This window comes from Aptenodytes patagonicus, chromosome 16, assembly GCF_965638725.1.
Source record: "Aptenodytes patagonicus chromosome 16, bAptPat1.pri.cur, whole genome shotgun sequence".
NCBI lineage: Eukaryota > Metazoa > Chordata > Aves > Sphenisciformes > Spheniscidae > Aptenodytes > Aptenodytes patagonicus.
In genome coordinates, this window is record NC_134964.1 from 986,200 (window position 1) to 1,004,592 (window position 18,393).

At 46.7% G+C, this 18,393-nt stretch overlaps 1 protein-coding gene across 13 annotated transcripts in view; it reads left to right on the top strand.

Moving 5' to 3' along the window:
* The window catches only part of CACNA1G (calcium voltage-gated channel subunit alpha1 G), a 152,380-nt gene that overhangs the window by 101,901 nt on the left and 32,086 nt on the right, over positions 1-18,393 (top strand). For 6 of the 13 annotated variants that reach the window (XM_076354083.1, XM_076354086.1, XM_076354085.1 and 3 more), the window contains 7 exons: positions 2,138-2,206; positions 3,089-3,273; positions 9,959-10,085; positions 13,396-13,521; positions 14,134-14,223; positions 14,818-15,031; positions 17,502-17,552. In XM_076354083.1, the coding sequence (XP_076210198.1) occupies positions 2,138-2,206; positions 3,089-3,273; positions 9,959-10,085; positions 13,396-13,521; positions 14,134-14,223; positions 14,818-15,031; positions 17,502-17,552 (862 nt within the window). The remainder of the gene's footprint in view (positions 1-2,137; positions 2,207-3,088; positions 3,274-9,958; positions 10,086-13,395; positions 13,522-14,133; positions 14,224-14,817; positions 15,032-17,501; positions 17,553-18,393) is intronic. The other 7 variants (XM_076354087.1, XM_076354096.1, XM_076354090.1 and 4 more) reach the window with 2 other exon arrangements.

An 18,393-nucleotide genomic window follows, 5' to 3' on the forward strand; every position in this document is an offset into this window, starting at 1 on the left:
CTTTCCCTAGTAGTTCTCCTTACTGTAATAGTTTGCCCAGTGGTCCCTCCCCTAAATCAATTTTTTTTCTTTTGGTTATCATGCAGTCGTGGTGCACCAACTCGCAGCTGCGAGAAGAGAGCAGGACTCCCTGCCAGCTGATCTAGCAGGAGGAAATCACCCTGCTGTTCCCCATGGGGCACCATGAGACTGTCCCTTGAAATCCCAAATGCTTCTTTGGAGCCCCTTGCTGTTTCCTCTGAGATTCACCATTCACCAAGGCTGGCTCCAAAAGGAACTGTAGTTACACAGAGTTGAAGGGAATGGGTGACATGCATGAGTCAGAGGAGTCCACAGCAAAGAGCTGTAGTACGAAAACCCAGTATTTCGTATATAAGAGGAGGAGGAGGATGAGCTGTGGTGTCCCTGGGCATTGGAAGAGTGCAGAGGGGAAAGGAGACAGGGACTGGTGTGAGGTTCATCAGCATCAGGTTATAACCAGGGGAACCAAAATGGGTCATTCAGGGCTGGAGCTGAGCCGGACCACGGTCTGGGAGCAGCGGGGAGGAGAAGGGGGATGCTGAGCGGTGGGGCAGGGAGCAGGGGAGCCAGGAGGAGTGCACAGGCCCTGCCTGTGCTGATGGAGCTCTCATCTGGAAACCAAGAGAGTTAGTTTAGATTGAGTTCTTCAAAATAATTGTACTTTGCTTCCCCGAGCTGTGGATTTTCTAGCTGCTTCAAGCGAGTTCTCTTTCCCTGTCCCAGTTTCAGCTGGCTTATCGGAACAGGGGATGCTGTTGCTAGCCAACACGCACTCCCCATTGCAGAGTGCGCGACATGGGCCGGGGAGATTATCCTTCAAAATAGCCACACGCTTGCCAGAGAGGAATGTAATATCCTCGGTCTCTCCTCCATGCTATTGCTGTTTTATCTCCAGCTCCACAAGCCGGTCCCTACCCTCTTTCTCCTGCACACTGCCTACCCCTCTACAGCAGTCTTTTGTGTGGCAGTCAGCTAACGGCTGGAGATGTTTCCTATCACAGCTCATGCAATCACAGTGCACAGTCTAGGAGCTAATTAATTATGGACCCAGTATGGAAACAAGCTACTCTGTGGTTCCTGAGTCACTTTCAGTAAATCATGATCTGGCAAGCGAGAGAGTTGCCAAGGTGTTTTGTCTTGTTTAAATTGCATCTCATTTTGAGCGAGAGATCTGCATCTCTTACAGGCCTGCTCTGTAGGGACTGGCAGAAATAAATCCAAAATTGTTATTAGCAGAACTGGGGCTGGTTCAGTTGTATGCGTACATGCATACATGCACACGCATCATCTTTCCTCCAGCCTCTGCCTTCTGCTGTCCATTTCTCAGCACAGGCAATCAGAGATTGTTCGGGGATTAGGGAAAGTGTAATTTATTTAATGATCATCATTAAAAAGAAAGGTTTCTGCTAACTACAGATAGGGAACCAGTCCATGGTCTCATCTGTAATCACTTGCTGCTATTGCAGAACGGTGGCAGTGAGGACTGCATGGTCTGGTGGATAGCGCAGGGGACTGGGAGATGAGACTATTGGGCTTCATGCCCAGGTCTAGCCTGTGGCTTTGGACAAGTGGATCAACCTTTTGGGGGCAGGTCTCAGCTGGCGTAAACCCCCAGAGCTTCGCCGGCTTCGGTTGAACTGTGACAACTCATGCCAGCTGCGCTTCGGCGTCCCGTGGGTCCTGCTTGCCTTGCAGCGCAGCCACTCCAATATTGACTTAATTTCTGGGAGGATTGGGAGCTCAGTGATATTTGCACTGTGCGGTGATGTCCGCAGGTGAGGGGCAGGTAGAGATTTGTCAAGCGTGCTCCAAAGGGGGGGAGATCTCCCTGTTTCTGCTGGGGGGGTTTGGGGGCAGATGGGGGGATTTGGGGGCTGGTGCCGGCGGCTGCCCCTGTCCATGGTGCTGACACAGAGCCGGGCACTGGCAGTGCTGAACCGCGCGGAGTGTTATTGTCTAAATATTTGGATTTTCCCCTCTTTGCGAGCAAACAGTCCGAGACTTGTCTCAGCACAGAAGCTGGAGAACAGTTAGCAATCGCCCAAATATGCACAGGGATTTGTACAGCTGTGGAGAGCAGGCTATAAAACATTGTCTCTCATTTTCTTTTTTATAGGAACGGATTTTCCTAACGTTCTCCAACTACATCTTTACAGTTATCTTCCTGACTGAGATGACAGTTAAGGTAAACGTAGCTGGAGGATAAGTGTGCCTGTATTATATTATATTAGTGATATTTTATTACGGTGGACTTGCAAAACCCCTAGGTATACCAGCTACGAGCGAGGTGTATATTTTGACTCTTCCAAATCATATTCAAATACCCACCACACGCCTTATTCTGAGCACATTTTACATCAGAACAATTTCACTGAAGTTGCTCTTGATTTACACCGTTATATGAGCAATGGGATGCTTCAATTCAGCAATCCTTCCCTATTCAGCAAAGCTCTTGAACACGTGCTTAACTTCAACCATGCATGTAAGTCCCATTGTCTTCAACAACCAGTCGTCCTCAACAACCTAAGCAGCTATGTGCTTTCCAGAGGAGGGAGGGACTTAAGCACGTTGAAACATTTTGCTGGATTTGAGGCAGGAGGCTCAGAAACCCATTGCTGTAAATCTCCCTTGTGTAATTCATAATCATCTCTCAGAATAATTGCTCTTTCTTTGGAAAGTTTCTCTAGTTTCTTTATTTGCAAAGCTTGTAAATGATTGCTTTGGGTCAGCCACTCTGAACCTTTACTCCAGCAGTCTGTAGGAATAAAATACGATCAAACTTTTTATGCCAGAGTTAAACATGTTAGGAACAGTTTTGTGCAGCTAGGTTTAGCTGCATTAAAAATATATCAGCTGTAAGGGACAATCTGGGATGTTTCTGCAGAGGTATTTTTACAATTCTTGCAATATAACACTTTGCTGATTTGTCTAATTAGGCTTCTATACTGGGAAGCAAATGGACTCACAGACTTGTATCTGTAAATAATGCGTTCTCAGCAGGTTGCTAACTGGAAGAAACATATTGGATGCGATAGTCATAATTTGTTGCAACTTGGTGTCTGGGCAGGTGGTGGCACTAGGCTTGTGTTTTGGGGAGAAAGCCTACTTGAAAAGCAGCTGGAACGTGCTGGATGGGGTGCTGGTTCTCATCTCCATCATTGACATCCTGGTCTCGATGGTGTCAGACAGCGGCACGAAAATCCTGGGGATGCTACGTGTTTTGAGACTGCTGAGGACACTGCGGCCCTTAAGGTAAGCAGAGGATGAGGAAGACCTAAAAGAGTGTAGGGTGTGTGTGCCAAAGGAGGAGCTGAGCCTCTCCCACAGGCGGCAGCATTCGTGCAAGGGAAGGGGCGGGTGAGACAAGGGCACGGCGTCTGTTGCCAGCGTTGTGCCCAGCCTGCTGCTGCTCCGCAGACAATGAGCGTCCGCAGGTCCTGCAGAGCTGCAAGGAGCTCTGGGCGCTCGCTGTGTTTTGGGACCAGCCCCAAGTGCAGTAGTAAACTGATCAATGCCTCTTTTGCTCATTAAAACACACATCCCCTGCTATTTGTGTTCTCATTTGCTCTGTGTAAAGTGCAGCTTAACAGCTTCTTCTCCTCCTTTCCTTCAGGCAGTCAATGGCTTTTGTAACAGAGAAGGAAATTAGTAGCAGGTGGCAGATCATTTTTAAGGAAGCGAAGACTAAACCGTTGCTTAACCTAGAATGCAAAGAAGCTTTTTTTCCCTCAGTTCCCCATTAATTTTACAGAGACATTTATTTTGAAAATTGCCCAGACAAGATGAAAGCAATTGTCCTGCAAACTTGGTCCCCCATCTCTGACAGCAGGCGGTATCCCATGCTCCAGGGGCAGGCACCCCTCTGACAAGAACCTGCCCAAGGACCAGCCTCTTCCAAACAGGCATCTGTTTTGTCCTGTACCCCAAGGCATGAAGGTTTCTCTCCATGCTAAATGCAGTCCCTCTTTAATACCATTGTTGCTGCTCTTGTTATGCAGCAGCTAATAAACCTTCCTGCTCAAAGCGTCTTTGTGTGCCTGTCATATCTTACTGCTGCTTCCTTCATAAAAGGTTCGCTTTGAGTCAGGATTTTCTCTTTCAGGACAGAAAAACAGGACCCTGCTTCTGACAGAGATGTTGTTTTACTACCCCTGTGTGAATAATAAGTCTAAATAACAATGGCCGTGCCTATACGTATATCTTTCAAATACTCTCAACACCTATGAAAGACATTCTGTTACATTGGGCTATGTGTATGTTGTGCCTGGTGAGTTTTAGGACGTGAGCTGCTTTAATAATTTTTATCTGGACAGATAGCGCTATTGGTGTGGTCCGGCTCCCTGACCATATGACTAGACCGTCTTCCTACGTGACTCCAATTCAGGCTTTTTTCTCTTCGTGTGTCCCCCGGCATCTCTGTGTCAACTGTAATTTCTGGGGGCAGTTTCTGCCAGGTTGCTGGTTCCATAGATCTGCTCTGCTCTTCTGTTTTGGCTGATTTTTGATCCATGTTAAGAAAATCTACAAAATAATCTGGATAGCTCTGGGTAAAAGAAGGATCGATTTCCCATCTCTGAACTGTGGAATGCAAGTTTCTTTTTTGAGGCGGTGTGGTTAAATCAGATCTAGAGGAAGAGGCTTGGGTTGTGCTGAGCCCTGCTAGAGTCACTTGTCTGACCTAGTAAAAGCCCTGGATGCTTCTTTGTAGATCTGTAGGTCTGCCCGGCCAAGACCTGGGTCTTCGTTTACTAGAGCCTTTCTTTGCAGTCACCTATGTGCATGAGTAGTCTGCGGTTATGGGGAACAATCCACTGAGTAACTGCAGGCTGGAGGAAGACCTGCCATCTGGAGCATGTGCAGGATTAGGCTCTTCCATTGCTATTCCATTCCTGTTGGCATTTGATATGTTTTCTCAAGAGAGTGTATGAATGTTTTCAGCCAACATACTGCTTTCTACTACAAAGGAAATGTAAAAAGACAGCGACAAGCCCATTCCCTAAATGTGTTCACAATCAGTTCTATTCCCCTGTAATTAGATTTGTAGGAAATGAAAAAGCAGCCATCAAACTGGGGGCTTTTCAGTAAGTCATAAATCTCCACATGTGGAAACCTATCTGCCTCTGCGATGCACATCTGGGCTGCCCTGAGCACGCCTCTGCCCACTCTGCCTTTGCCGCGGGCTGCGCCGCGTGGCTCGGTGATCTGCCCAGGATGTTCAGCTGGATCAACATGGGATGACAGCCGGGACAGGCAACCTGAGGTCTTTGCACACCGTGGCTCCAGTCCCCGTGTCCCGGTGAAGTCCCCTGTGGAGACCAAGCCAATGTTTTTCCTTTCCAGGAAGGCGTAGGGCAGAGACCAAAGTGAATGCTCCGTCCCCACCGCAGAGGAGCTAACCCGGCTCCTTCTGTCCTCCCTTTCCATGGGCACTCAGGGACAGGGCTGCAGGGAGGACACCCTCAGTGAGAAGCCAAGCCATGGCTGCGCGGGTCACACTCAACTCGAGGGCAGGGACAGCCCTCATCGTCTCTGTGTTGGCTTTCCTGGTTGATGGTCTGAAAGGGTTCTCATTCTGTCTCTCATTTTCTCCTGTGAAAACACCCCGTTGCTTCACACAGCACACAAAACCACGCATGCTTGTGCCTTTTGCACAGGCATTAAAAAAACACTGGCCTGTGTGCCAATCACGGGCTTTTGATTGCATGATTGATTATCAGCCTCCAAATTGAATCCATGAGGATTCGAGCCCAGCTTTATGACCAGAATTCCAGAAATATATTCACAAAGGAGTGACATTTAAAGATGTTTCCATGACCCTCTGATGTTTCAGCCAGTAGAGGGATTGCTTATACAATAACATTCCTTCCTAATGCGTTCAACCTGCTGTTGTTGGGATCAAGTGTTGTAGCTTAAGATACAAGAGAAATCAAAATTGAAAATGTATTCAGAATTAATGTGGATGGACTTCAGTGATGTTTAACTCTCTACAGAGCCTGGGCTTTGACTTCCAAAGCAGATGGATAAATTACTCACTTTTCATACCATGTCAGTATGAAATAGTCATTTCATAGACTCTCTTCTGTCTATCATATTAACACCTTTGCTAGTTTTTTTTTAATCTGTGGAGGAGGGTGTTCATTAATATTGTTCTGCTACTTCATCTAAGTGCTACTTCTTCCGAGAGCTCTGATCAGGCTAGCAGGCTTAATGTTAGTAAATGTGCTCCAGCTGGAGTGAGGCTGGCAGTAGGTTTGGAGCGTCTCACGCCAGGGGTTTAACAGCATTGGGAATGCTGAGACCAGCAGAACCAGGAGGAACTTGAGGGATTAACATTTCTTCACACTGGAAGAAAAAAAAAAAACAGTCTCATTTCAATTTCCCCATTTGTCATATGCCTAATGCAGACTGGAATTGTCCTGAGTGCAACCTCGGCGAGTCTACGGCTCTGGCACGCCTGGAGGGCTCCAAATCAGCTGCATCCTTCAGCGATAAATTGCAGGAGCGGTGGGTCAGATAATATGAGTTTACAACCTGATGTCAGCAGGACCTTGGGCAGTATTGATGAGGCGTGGGGTGCTGTACGTTGACATATTGGAGCTGACACTAATAATCTGGAAATGCTGAGGATTTCATTGGCACTTCTTAGGGAGTTATCAGACTCTCAGGACAGCGGCAGGAGTCTTTGCAGAGACTTGCCTCGACATTGGATCAGGCCCTTAGTTTGAGGCAGCTTCAAGGTCTCAAGGTTTTCATTAGTAAGAACTATTATTTTTCAAAATCTTTTCAAAGTCTTCTCTCCCTGTAGGGCTGGAAACAGCACTGGCCTGAAGCTAAACTGGTGGCAGCTTTTACCCTCATGCACTCTCATTTGAGGAATTCCCTGGTTGATGAAAACCTGAAAGCAGCCAAATGCTGCAGTTTCTCAGTCCTTTTTTTCTCAACACACATGACTTTGTGAAGTCAGATGAGTAACCTCCTATTTTCTCTCTCTGCTGGATACCAAATAGTATCTCACAAGGGAAATCATTTTATTATTTCTGGAATAGGCTTTCTTAATAAGTGTTGGAGAAAATTATCGACTTTAGACTCTGGAGACTAAATTTCTTCCTTGTTCCCCAAAATTTAAGGATGCTCCAGTAGTTTAGACCACAGGCCTTCAATTTAGAAGACCTGACTTCGGTTCCATCCTGTGTGACAGTGGGCAGAATACCTAAGTCAAGATCCCTAAAGGCACCAAAGTACCTAATTTCCATCAAAATCATTGGAAATGAGGTGCCTGCATACCTCTAGGAACATGGCTTGTGGTCCTCCCATGCCTCAGTTTCCCATCTGTAGTTTGGCAGTCGTTGTAGTTCACCCAGGACTGTGTGAGGATAATAGGTGAGGGATGGTGAGGTCTTTAGGCCATCCGAGGATCCAGAAGAGCAATTCAGTGTTAGACTGGCCAGCCCAATGCTTGCTTTGTGCACGTGGAGTGGGAAGAGCCCTTGCCCTGCGGACACGGCCTGTTAGGCTGGAGTATCCAGCTCACTGAGTCGGGCACGCTAACCTGCTGTCCAGCCTCCTCTGCTAGATGGCCTCGGCTCGGCTTTCAGCATCGGTGCAGGTACAAAGTGACAGCAGCAGCGTAGCTGACCCAGTGAGGACCTCAGCCTGGGCTAATTCACATGGGCAGTTTTGGCAGCCCATGTCTCCACACTGCCACGGTTGCATGGGGTCCACACCATCCCCTGGGGCATCTCAGTCTTGAGTAACCTTCTGCTCCCTGAGCCGTCTCACCCCCAGGCTTGTTCCCTAAAATAACTCAGATCTGAGCATCAGGAAAGCCGAGATGTCCGAAATAGGGAGCCACAGCAGCTACCTGGAAGAGACACCCAGCGTGAGGTGTGCATCTGCCTTTTGTGTTTCACTGGTAAGGGAGCGGATAAAAATACCACTATCTGTTTCTTTTTTAAACCGATAATTGATGAATTACCCTTGACATTTCGAGTAAATATTTAACCAGAAAAAAGAGAAATAGTTTTTAGCTTTTCAAGATACTGTTTAAAGCCAACGGTTTTTGAAAGACCTGGTGCCTGTGCACTGATCTCTGCAGTTTGCTAAACCTGTCGGCTCTGGGGCAGGAGAGGGTTGGTGCAGGCTTGGCTGGGGTCCCAGCTAGGGCCACGCATGTCGGGCATGTGGATGTGTCCGTGGGGACCTCTGCTGGGAGCACCATAGCCCGGGAGGGGGAGAGAGGAGGAGAACTTGAATCCTCTCCAGGCGACAAAACTCCAACTGTGCTTCAAGCGGTGCAGCCAGACTTGGGGCAGAACGGGAGAGGTGGTGAGAGCACTCCCATGGCAAAAGAGAGAACCAGGCAGAAAGAAGAAGGTGGGGAAGTTTGTGGCAGTTTTGAGTGCCAAGTGTTCAAAGGAGTCCCCAGCCAGTACCCAGAAGCACACAGGCGCTTCGCTCCCTCCGACTTACACAGCAGACAGCTATTTCTGCCTTAGGAAAGCACAGTTTCTATGGCATCGGTACAAATTGATTTACAGCGCTAGTGAAATGCTTAATTCCAGTTGGCATCAAGAGGAGGGAGACATGCAGCCTCTTCGGATGCCTTTCTCGGTCCCCCAGCTCTCCACCTTCAGCTCTGTGAGCCTGAATACCTCGTTCATCTTGCCCAGCAGAGTGAGATGGCTTCTCTAAATCACACAAGCCTTGTCCTTTCTTTGTAGTGTTGTCCTTGAGAGTATAGTACAGTTTTCCCTTTTTTTTTTTTTTTACTTGCTTCACTCATGAAGTCCACGTTATTCTTCCCCAACCTTCCAATATGATCTAATCCTCTGTTATGAAATTCTGTGTGGTACCAGATGGAGAGGAGCTACAGAAACAAGGTTAGATGCCTGTGGTCCTGCTGGTGAAGTTTCACCTGGAGGACACCACTGGTTCAGTAGCTGAGGTTGTACAGTGGGTATAAAGCAGAGACTGTGATGGTCCTGAGGGGTAGCTCAGGTCTCTGTACACAGCAGCACTACAAGGACATGTACAGATTTTTTATTTTTTTTTTTTACACTGACGGTGGTGAAGCACTGGCCCAGGTTGCCCAGAGAGGGGGTGGATGCCCCATCCCTGGAAACATTCCAGGTCAGGCTGGACGGGGCTCTGAGCGACCTGATCTAGTTGAAGATGTCCCTGCCCATGGCAGGGGGGTTGGACTAGATGGCCTTTAGAGGTCCCTTCCAACCCAAACCGCTCTATGATTCTATAATGACTACAGATGTGCAGGCAGCTGTGTAAGAGTGGCTGCTCCATTTCACAGACTGAGACAGGGACATCAAGAACCTTGCCTAAATCTATGCAGGAATGGACACTGGGAGGCCCTCTCTTTGCAGTCCTGGACAGGCTACAGGCATAAAGGTGTGTGTCTGTGGATGGCCCAAACCACGAGGCTGGATCCCAGGGAAGGTGCAATCAAGGCTGGAAACCTAGAGAGCTCTTTGAACCGAATGATAGGAAAAGGAAAATGCCAAGGCTTGAATATATTATAGTGAATGGTAACTAGAAGATGCTGATCAGCAAACGAATCAAGAATAGGTAGTGAGTTAGATTAAAACCATCATTCCAAGTTTGAAAAATATGGGCCTAGCCTATCTACCTTCCTTTCCTAGGTCCTTCTCCAGTGACTTTTCTGGCCTGGCTCCTCATATGTGGTCTCTTCCTCCTCTTCTTTTATGCACAGCTGTATGTGTAGGCAGAGACCCCTTTCCCTCACACACATCCATAATCTCACAGGTCAATCTTCCATAACTGCTTCTTCCATCATGATTTTTTACTTCTTTGCCATTCTAAAAATTTCCCCAATGCTGTTTTCTCCACATCTTCTATCTTGATAGGAGGCAGAACTGGGCAAGAACAGGACTAACACAGCTTTTGTGCTTACTTGCCCCCACAGAGTCATTAGTCGAGCCCAAGGACTGAAGCTGGTGGTGGAGACTCTCATGTCATCCCTGAAGCCCATTGGGAACATCGTGGTCATCTGCTGTGCCTTTTTCATAATCTTTGGGATCCTGGGAGTTCAGGTGAGTCCCCTGTAAGCCTCAGCAGCTAACCCAAAAGCGTAACGAGCCCCAGATGGCCCCACATCTGCGTATCTGTACCAATGGGCACACTATAAGCCTTTCTGAAACCGAACCAATGGGCTGTTTGGCCTTCTTGAGGAGTGGTCCTAGCGAGGAGGAAGCAGATTTCCCATTATTGGTCAGCCATTAAAAACTCATTAACAATTACAACCTAACAACAGTGGCCCAGCTACACGCATCCCTAGCCATAGCTGAAGGAGCAATAGTTAGGGTCAGTTAGCGGGGTTGGTTTTGCCTCTCTCTGGTTCCATCGAGGTTTTCTGCCCAGCTCTGGAAACGTGTGTTGGTTTTGAATCCATAACTTTGCCATAGTTAACAGCCTGACATGACTCGGACCCAAGGGCTTATGCGGCGCTCGGTCCCCACCCCAGCAGCACAGCGTGGCCTTTCTAGTGCTCTCAAGACACATTTATTCCTGACTGCCCAGTCTTGGCTATGTGTCACTTGATGCGTTGAACTTTCTCGAAGCTTCCCTGTTGCGTGCAGTGATACAAAAGCCAACATGATGACCGCCTCAAAGGCACAGAATGGGCTTTCTTCATCCTTTCCCCACCACAAGGACTTCTGCTTTGCCTGCAGCGGGACATGAATCAAGCTATTTCTCCACTTTCTTCCCCTGGCCACACCACAGAAGGGTCAGGCCTGAGGCATGACATGTACCACCAGAAAAACTCTGCTCAGGGAAACTGTCAAATCCCATTCCCATTCCATCTGGGAGATAACATGGGGACATCTCCCCTCCACCTTTCTTCTAGGTATAAACCAATGGGGAAATAGAAACTCTCAAAGCTGAAATTGTTGGTTTGTAAACTCCAGAGAGACCTTGACCTGGAGATTCATTCAGATTCTGACAGTTTGTGTAACTGAAAGCTTGCAGAAATAGAGATTTCTGAGTCTGCTTCCTGCCAGCTCTGCTGGCAATATCCTCAGTCCCAGCAGTGCAGAAACCTGGGGGAAAAGTGGCAGAGTTTCCAATGCAATTGGTTTCTTGTTACCTGAGAAGAAGAGATTGTTTCATATAAATATTCTGACGTAACACTTATTTCTTTCTGAAGTTTATCTGATCTGTCACAGCCAGCTTTGGAAAGCAGCTCTGTTTGGCTTTGTTTTGGAAAGGTGTCTTATACAATATTTTATACTAATGTACTCTTTAAATAATAAATACAGCATTGAAAATAAACAGAGAAGAAAATCATGCCATCCATAACCATCTCAGCAGCTAGGTTGGCTTAGCATTACAGTACAACAACATCCATCCATTATACTAAACAGATTCATAAAACTAAGCATATCCCATAAAACAATATAAAACTCAGACACAGGGAAATTTATGCCAAACAACAAAACTCGCAGTATGCTCTTTGAATTTCCTCCCTGCCAATTGTGATGGCTTTCCCTAGTGACTTGCAGTCTTACGTTAAATTGTCATGACTATTGATGTGCTTAAGTGGTAGATACAAGCAAGACTGATCCTGTATTCAGGATGCAAAATTCTCAGTTAATATTTATGTCTAATCAGGTGTAAGATGAGGGCCATAGCTAATTTCTATAAAAAGATAGTCTCTCAAAGTTAGTTGGTTTTCCCATGTAAGTATAAACTGGGGATCAAACTAGAGGTTTTTAATGCTATTAAAATCCAGACGTCCAGGTTTCTAACAGTGTCTCCTATTGGCGAGACTGTTTTTATTGTAGAGCTTGTCCACACGTGAATAGTCATTAATAAGACACAAGAAATAGATTGATAAAACAAGTACAGTAGGAATCACTGAGTCTTTCACTTTCGGAAGTGCTAAAAGCTGAAGCACTGGCAGGGATGAGCATTTTTGCAAATGGGGCTTTGTATTTCCAAACCCCATTAGTAGCTGTGTTACTGCTCCCATCTGAGTGGCATTACAGTCCAGCTCCTGGAGAAGTTATATTTATAGACAATATATTAAAAAGAGTTGTTTACCTTCCTGCTTAATTAAAACTTTTCTCTGTGAAGACTGTATCTCCCCAGTCTGCCTTACCCACGGGTAGTGTTTCTCCATGGAAAGATCAGGGAATACTTCTCTTCTTGCATCCAGAAGTTTTATGACCGTGTTGAGTGGTGATTAATTTTGCATGCCTAGAGAACATCCTTCTGCTGTTGATTTCTGAAGGAAATGCATGGAGCAATGTGTGGGTTTATCTTGTTCACTATTATTTCTACTGATATTTGTCTAGAACAACAGAATCAAAACCCGTCAGCGTCTTTTCTCTGTATACCCAGGTGGTGTTTTAAGGAGCCTAGAGAGCAGGCTGCCATTTCCCCCCAAAACAGTAATGTCAATAGCTTCTGCCAGCAAATAAAACCAGATTTGTTGGATGTCTCCCGGGCTTTGATACCATCCATCCTGCTAGCATCAATCACCCTGTCTGAAGCAGTAATCATCCCCTGCCACTCTCTGTTCTGTGTGCAGGAAGCACCAGGTCTAGAATTAAACACATGGAGGCTCATGTTCCTCGTGCAGGTGTAAATCAGGAGCTGACTCCCCAGGAGTTGCGTCTCTCCTGGCTTACACCAAAGGAAATAAGCTCGGGATCAGGTACCCAGCACCAGTCAGGCTTGACTCCTTAAGCTCTGCACAAGGAATAATTTCAGAGACCCCTGCATGGACTGCAGAGCCTAATGACGGCTGGAGAACAGCATTCAGGATCAGAGACCGGAGCTGGACTGACAGCAGTCTTGATTCAGCGAGAGCCCAACGTCACTCGCAGCAGCTCGGCTCCTCTCTGACGTGTCCCCTAAGAGCGGAGCTTAGTCCGTCGCTGTGCCTCTTTAGTACCACCTTTTCTCTGCTGACAGAGGGCCCCTGTTACATTTAATTTGTCGGTGACTCTTGAAACCAGCATCGTTAACTGGGCTGGAGTCGCCAGAGTGATCCCACGTGTGGCAAGAAGCCATTAGCTGGTCTGGGCTATTCGCCAGGGCCACACTTGAGCTGGTGACCCAGAAGCAAAGGCCTTTAGGCCAGTCTCAGATCACTGAACCAGACAACCTAATGCACGAGGTGGGTGTCCTAAACGATGTGAAATCATGCATTTGCTCATTAGGTGCATATTATACAGACTGCTCGCACTTATTAACCAGCACGAATGAGGCCGTTTCCCTTAACTTCTCTGGTCGGCGTGGGCTGTGCAGGATACCCCAGGAGAAATGCCCATCATCTGCAGAGAAATCCTATGGACCGAACCCTTACCTTTCCTCTCTTCTTTGCATGTTTTGCAGCTTTTCAAAGGCAAGTTTTTTGTCTGCCAGGGGGAGGACACCAGAAACATCACAAATAAATCGGATTGTACAGAAGCAAGCTACAAATGGGTCCGGCACAAGTATAATTTTGATAATCTCGGCCAGGTATTAATGGAATGGTAATCTGCTTCTTTGCTCCTTTACTTCCTTGACTTAAAACCTGTGCATTATTATCCCATGGGATTTTCTTACAGGGCACTAGCAGTCGCAGTAAATATTCAGTTCACATACACAGCATTCTGTCTCTGTAAATCCCAAAGGCAGTGTTTCCAAGCAGGCATACACTTCTTTTCAGAACAGAACAAGCACTTGTGGCTTCGTGGAGTACTTAATTGCTTCACTGCTACATAACAAACCAAATATATCTTGCAGAAGGGCTTGTCTAATAGAGCCGGACACTTTCAACCATCTCTGCAACACAGCCTTATTTTAGCAGCATGGTAAGGACTAATTAGTCGGGAGCAGTAGAGACCTGGAGGGTGGAAATGAAGCTGCTTTTGTCTTCAGCTTTGTGGTTTCCAAATTAGCGCTCATTGCTGAACCGGGCGCTGACATTGATAGGTTTTTGCTGCCAGGAGAAACCTTGGGCATCAAAGAGTCCCATTATCAAACAAGTAATGATAATCCCCAGACAGGAAAGGGCAAAGAGGAGTAAAATGTTACAGGTAGAAGAGCTTTAGTGCAACTACGTCTAACTTTTTTTCCATGTATTTCTAGGCTCTGATGTCTCTCTTTGTTCTGGCCTCCAAGGACGGGTGGGTGGATATCATGTACGATGGGTTAGATGCTGTGGGAGTTGACCAGCAGGTACGTGCTCTAGCAGAGCTGTAAGAAATGAGTTGTCAAAGGTCGCATGTTTTGGCTCTTGTTTTGCAAAATACTGTTGGCTTCCACAGTCAAATGGGGCTATGGGGTTGGGATCGAGGGAGCCGTTTAACCCAAGTCCTGGGATGTGACAAGGAGTCAAGTGGAAAGTCTGGATTTGGACCTAGCCCTTTTCCTACAGATTTTGCAATACGACTGGTGTAACTAGCGTTAGGAGAACCGCACCAAAGTCAATGGTTTGACTTTTTAAGCAATTTGGACATGTCAGGAGAAAGGAAGTGCTTTGTGTAGGTACAGTTTTTCAGTGAGGGATTTACAATAGCTGCGATGGATGCTACTGTCCTGTTGTTGGCAGAACAGAGGTGGTGGTTCTGTCCTCAACGCGCTTTGTGTTTTGGGCGCATTCAGTTAAAATGTCTCAGAGGGCTCTGATTTTCAGGAAGAGCAGAGCACACTGAGCTGCCTCAAAGGGGCACCCAAGGGTTTTGTGGATGGGGCAGCTGTATCAATTTGCTCCCCCCCCCCCTTTTTTTTTTTTTGAGGTTCAGTTCACATTTGCCTTCCTCCACTTTGCAGCCAGTCATGAACTACAACCCGTGGATGCTCCTCTACTTCATCTCCTTCTTGCTGATCGTGGCCTTCTTCGTCCTCAACATGTTTGTGGGGGTGGTGGTGGAGAATTTCCACAAGTGTCGGCAGCACCAGGAGGAGGAAGAAGCCAAGAGGCGGGAGGAGAAGAGGCTTCGCCGGCTGGAGAAAAAGAGAAGGAGTAAGGAGAAACAGATGGCTGGTCGGTAGTCTTTCCACATCTTTCCGAGTCCTGCTTGACCTTCCACACGATCCCCTCCTCCCTCCCCTCCCTGCCTCACGTCTGGTGATCCTTCTTCTCCCAAAAGCATGTCTAGCTATAAAATTTGCATGAAGGAAATAGTGTCGTTTTAGGCTGAGCAAGGAGCCATGGAAGCCTTTTTAATGGCTGCATGATTTGCAATGACTTTTCCATTGGAGGTTATTTGAATTAAAATATAAGAATAATCAGACCTGGAGCTTCTTGGATAGCAGAGCTCAGTGTTACACAAATAGTGACAACTGCAAAGATCAGCAGTGCCGGATGGCACCATAAATCTTCTGAGTCATGAGCACTGTTGCTGATAACTGGATTCACTATTTGGTTTATTACAGCCTTGTAATGCCACAGTGATGTTACCTGTCCCATTTATCAAGCAGGTTTATTTATTGGCACAGTAGCACCACTGCTATTCAAGAGTGTAATAAAATAATGGAGCCATCTCATTCTAGTAATGCTTAAAAACTCCTTAGAGAAACATATCAATGCATTTGCTTGAGAAATACAGATTAGAAAAAAAAAGCAGTTGAGGAGAGTAACTAACTAGACAAAGTAGCACTGATGCAAATCGAACCAAACTCCAAACTGGACGTGCAAGCTTGCAGCCCTGCCTAGAGAAGGCTTTACAGGGGAAAGCAGGCTAGACCTCTGCTCTGCCAAGTCTCCAACCTGACATTGTCTTTTAGTCTTTTTTTCTTTTAATTTGGTTGAATAAGAAATAAGTCAGCCAGAGGCCACAGGTCGGAGGTACTCTTCTTCTTCTCGCATGCTCTCTCTTCTGACTGAACTTTCTCCGTTGCCCTTCGTGTCCATGGCCTCACGCTTTCCCTCCCTGGTCAGTCCGCCTGCTGCTCTCTCCGTGTCCCCTTTCACGTCTCTTCTCTATCTTTGACAGACTTCAGTACTGTTTAAGAGGCTGTCTGATCAGGCACTTGTTCCAAAAGCTGGTAATATTAAGGCTGTTTTATTATTTTTAATAGTCTAAGAGGTGTTTAATACCTGTGACAGGCTTAATCGTGCAACCACGTACCACAACGGTGTCTCAGCCTCTCTCAGTTCAGCACTTACCCAGCACTTGCCTTGGGTCACATCTTTAAGTCCCATGAGCTTCACAGGTTTTGTAACCAATAGGATGTATCACACCAGCCTCTGGACATCAAACTTTGGTTTATGCCGAGAGCCTGGCTTCCTCAGTGGTCAGTGGAAAGACGGAGGCTTCCCTCAAGAGCAGTGGAGGACACGTTAGACTGTTCTCAGTTAAGTGGGATACAGGTGGAAAGAATATTTTTTTTCTGTTTTTCACATCAAGGAAATGCCTAGAAAGCTTTTTCGGTCAGTCCAAGTTCCCAAACACAGTTTCAGGCTGATGAGTTAGAAAATGTTTTTAAAGGCTGGATAGAAAGATCCCTATTTAAAATTGCAGTTTTGGAAAGCAGACATTTCTGTAGAAGAAAAATAGATGTTTAGTTATTATTAATGACCTTATTTATAATGCTAGAGGAACTAGGTGAAGAAGAGACGTAAGTCTGGGCAATTTCCCAGCGGGAAGGAATCACAAACCGTCCTCGGAGATGTAGTTATTCATTCAGTCCTATGAAATGCCTAATTAAAGAGGCAATAAACAGCTATTTTACTGAGGATCAAATATTGCTGAGTATTCAATCGCCATAATAACCTTTCAAGAGCAAAGTATGAAGCCCTCCAAGTCGCTTCAGAACAGTTTTCCCAATTTGCTTTCAGTGAAACGTTGGTTTTAATTGACCATGTCCAGCTTTGCCCTCGGAGGCAACAGATGTCATTGCTTAGCTTCATTCTGCATGGTGGGAACTTGCAGATGATACCAAGACTAGGGCTTTGATTATGCCAGTAACTGCCTGGGGGTTCCTTTCAGCTGGGCTTCCTGAGTGTCCCCAGATGCCCAAATGAAACTATGGATGTCAGACATAGACAGACGTAGACATCTAACTGGTTGCACAGTCATTTTTGATCATAGACTTTTCAAATGCATTTACCCAATTGGACATCTGAAAACCAGAAAAGCATGTGAGGTCCCAGCTCGGTGAGATGTAGGCAGATGCAGGAGTCATCGCTGTAAGGTGCGCTGGCTCAGCAGGACATGTACAAAGTCCATCCTTCAGAAGTGTCTTCTCCTTCATCGTCGTCAAGCGAGGGGGTTCTCAGGGATCTCTTGGGCTTCCACCTGTGTACGTGGGAGAAGCACAAGAGCCCTTCCTTTTTCATGATGAGCCCATGTACCTGAATCCAGCCTCCATGAGGCACAAGGAGAGGATCCCGCAAGGAAACATTGCCGGTAGAGGCACTGGAGAGCCTGAGAGCCGTAGGGACCTCTGAAGGGGAAGGGAAGTCTTGCCGTGTGTCCTGCCGGATGATTAATGCCGTTTCGTTCTTTTAGATCTAATGCTGGATGATGTATTAATGGAGAGCTCAGCCAGTGCAGTGCAAGGTACTGGGAAGTCGGCACGTCTCGTCCCACTTGAATGGCAGTGCTGTGTCACTAACGGCTGGCCACCGCTGCTGTGAGGCATCCCACTAAACCGTGTGTGTGGTGCAAAGCTCGTTTGCTTACTTCATGGCACACGCATATCATTCTGAACTGCAGGTCTGCAGACCTGGCTCAGGACTGACACTTGCAAACCCTTAATTTACCCCTTGATCATGTTATGTTCTTCAGTATTACTTTTTTTCTGGTTTTCATTAAGACACTGTCAGACTTTTCATGGCTTTTTTTTTTCCCCTCCTTTTTTTTGTTTTTGTTCTTATTTTTTTTTAGAGAATAATGACTGGACTGTGAAATGGGTCCTTTATTGTTTACTCTAGCTTTCCAACCACCAACTTAGGAGTCTCTGAATAATTTGCAAGAGTGTCTCTGGAAGGCAGGCAGTCTCGCTTAGGGAGGTTATTTCATTATATCTCCAGCCCTCGCTCTTTGTTCCACGAACGCTGTGCTTCAGGGAGGCACAGTGTTTTTTCAGCAGGGTAAAATTCAGTATAGTGCAGAGCCTCAGTGCTTCAACGGAGAGGTCAACCCCACACCAACCCTCAGCGTGGACATGGGGTTTAGCCGTTGTGCTGCCCAGCTTGTAAATTCTTCATATTGATTGAGAGTTGCTCGATCCATGGCGCATCTTGTGAATTAAAAGCAATAAAGATGCCACCACAAAGCCTCTCCAGGTCCTGGTGGGGATGGACCAGCTGGGCTGAACACGGCTGGGTGTTTGACCTGGCCGTCCTGACCAGGGCTCGCTCACGTCTCTCTTTCCCGTCCCCCCTCGCCAGCTCAGGGC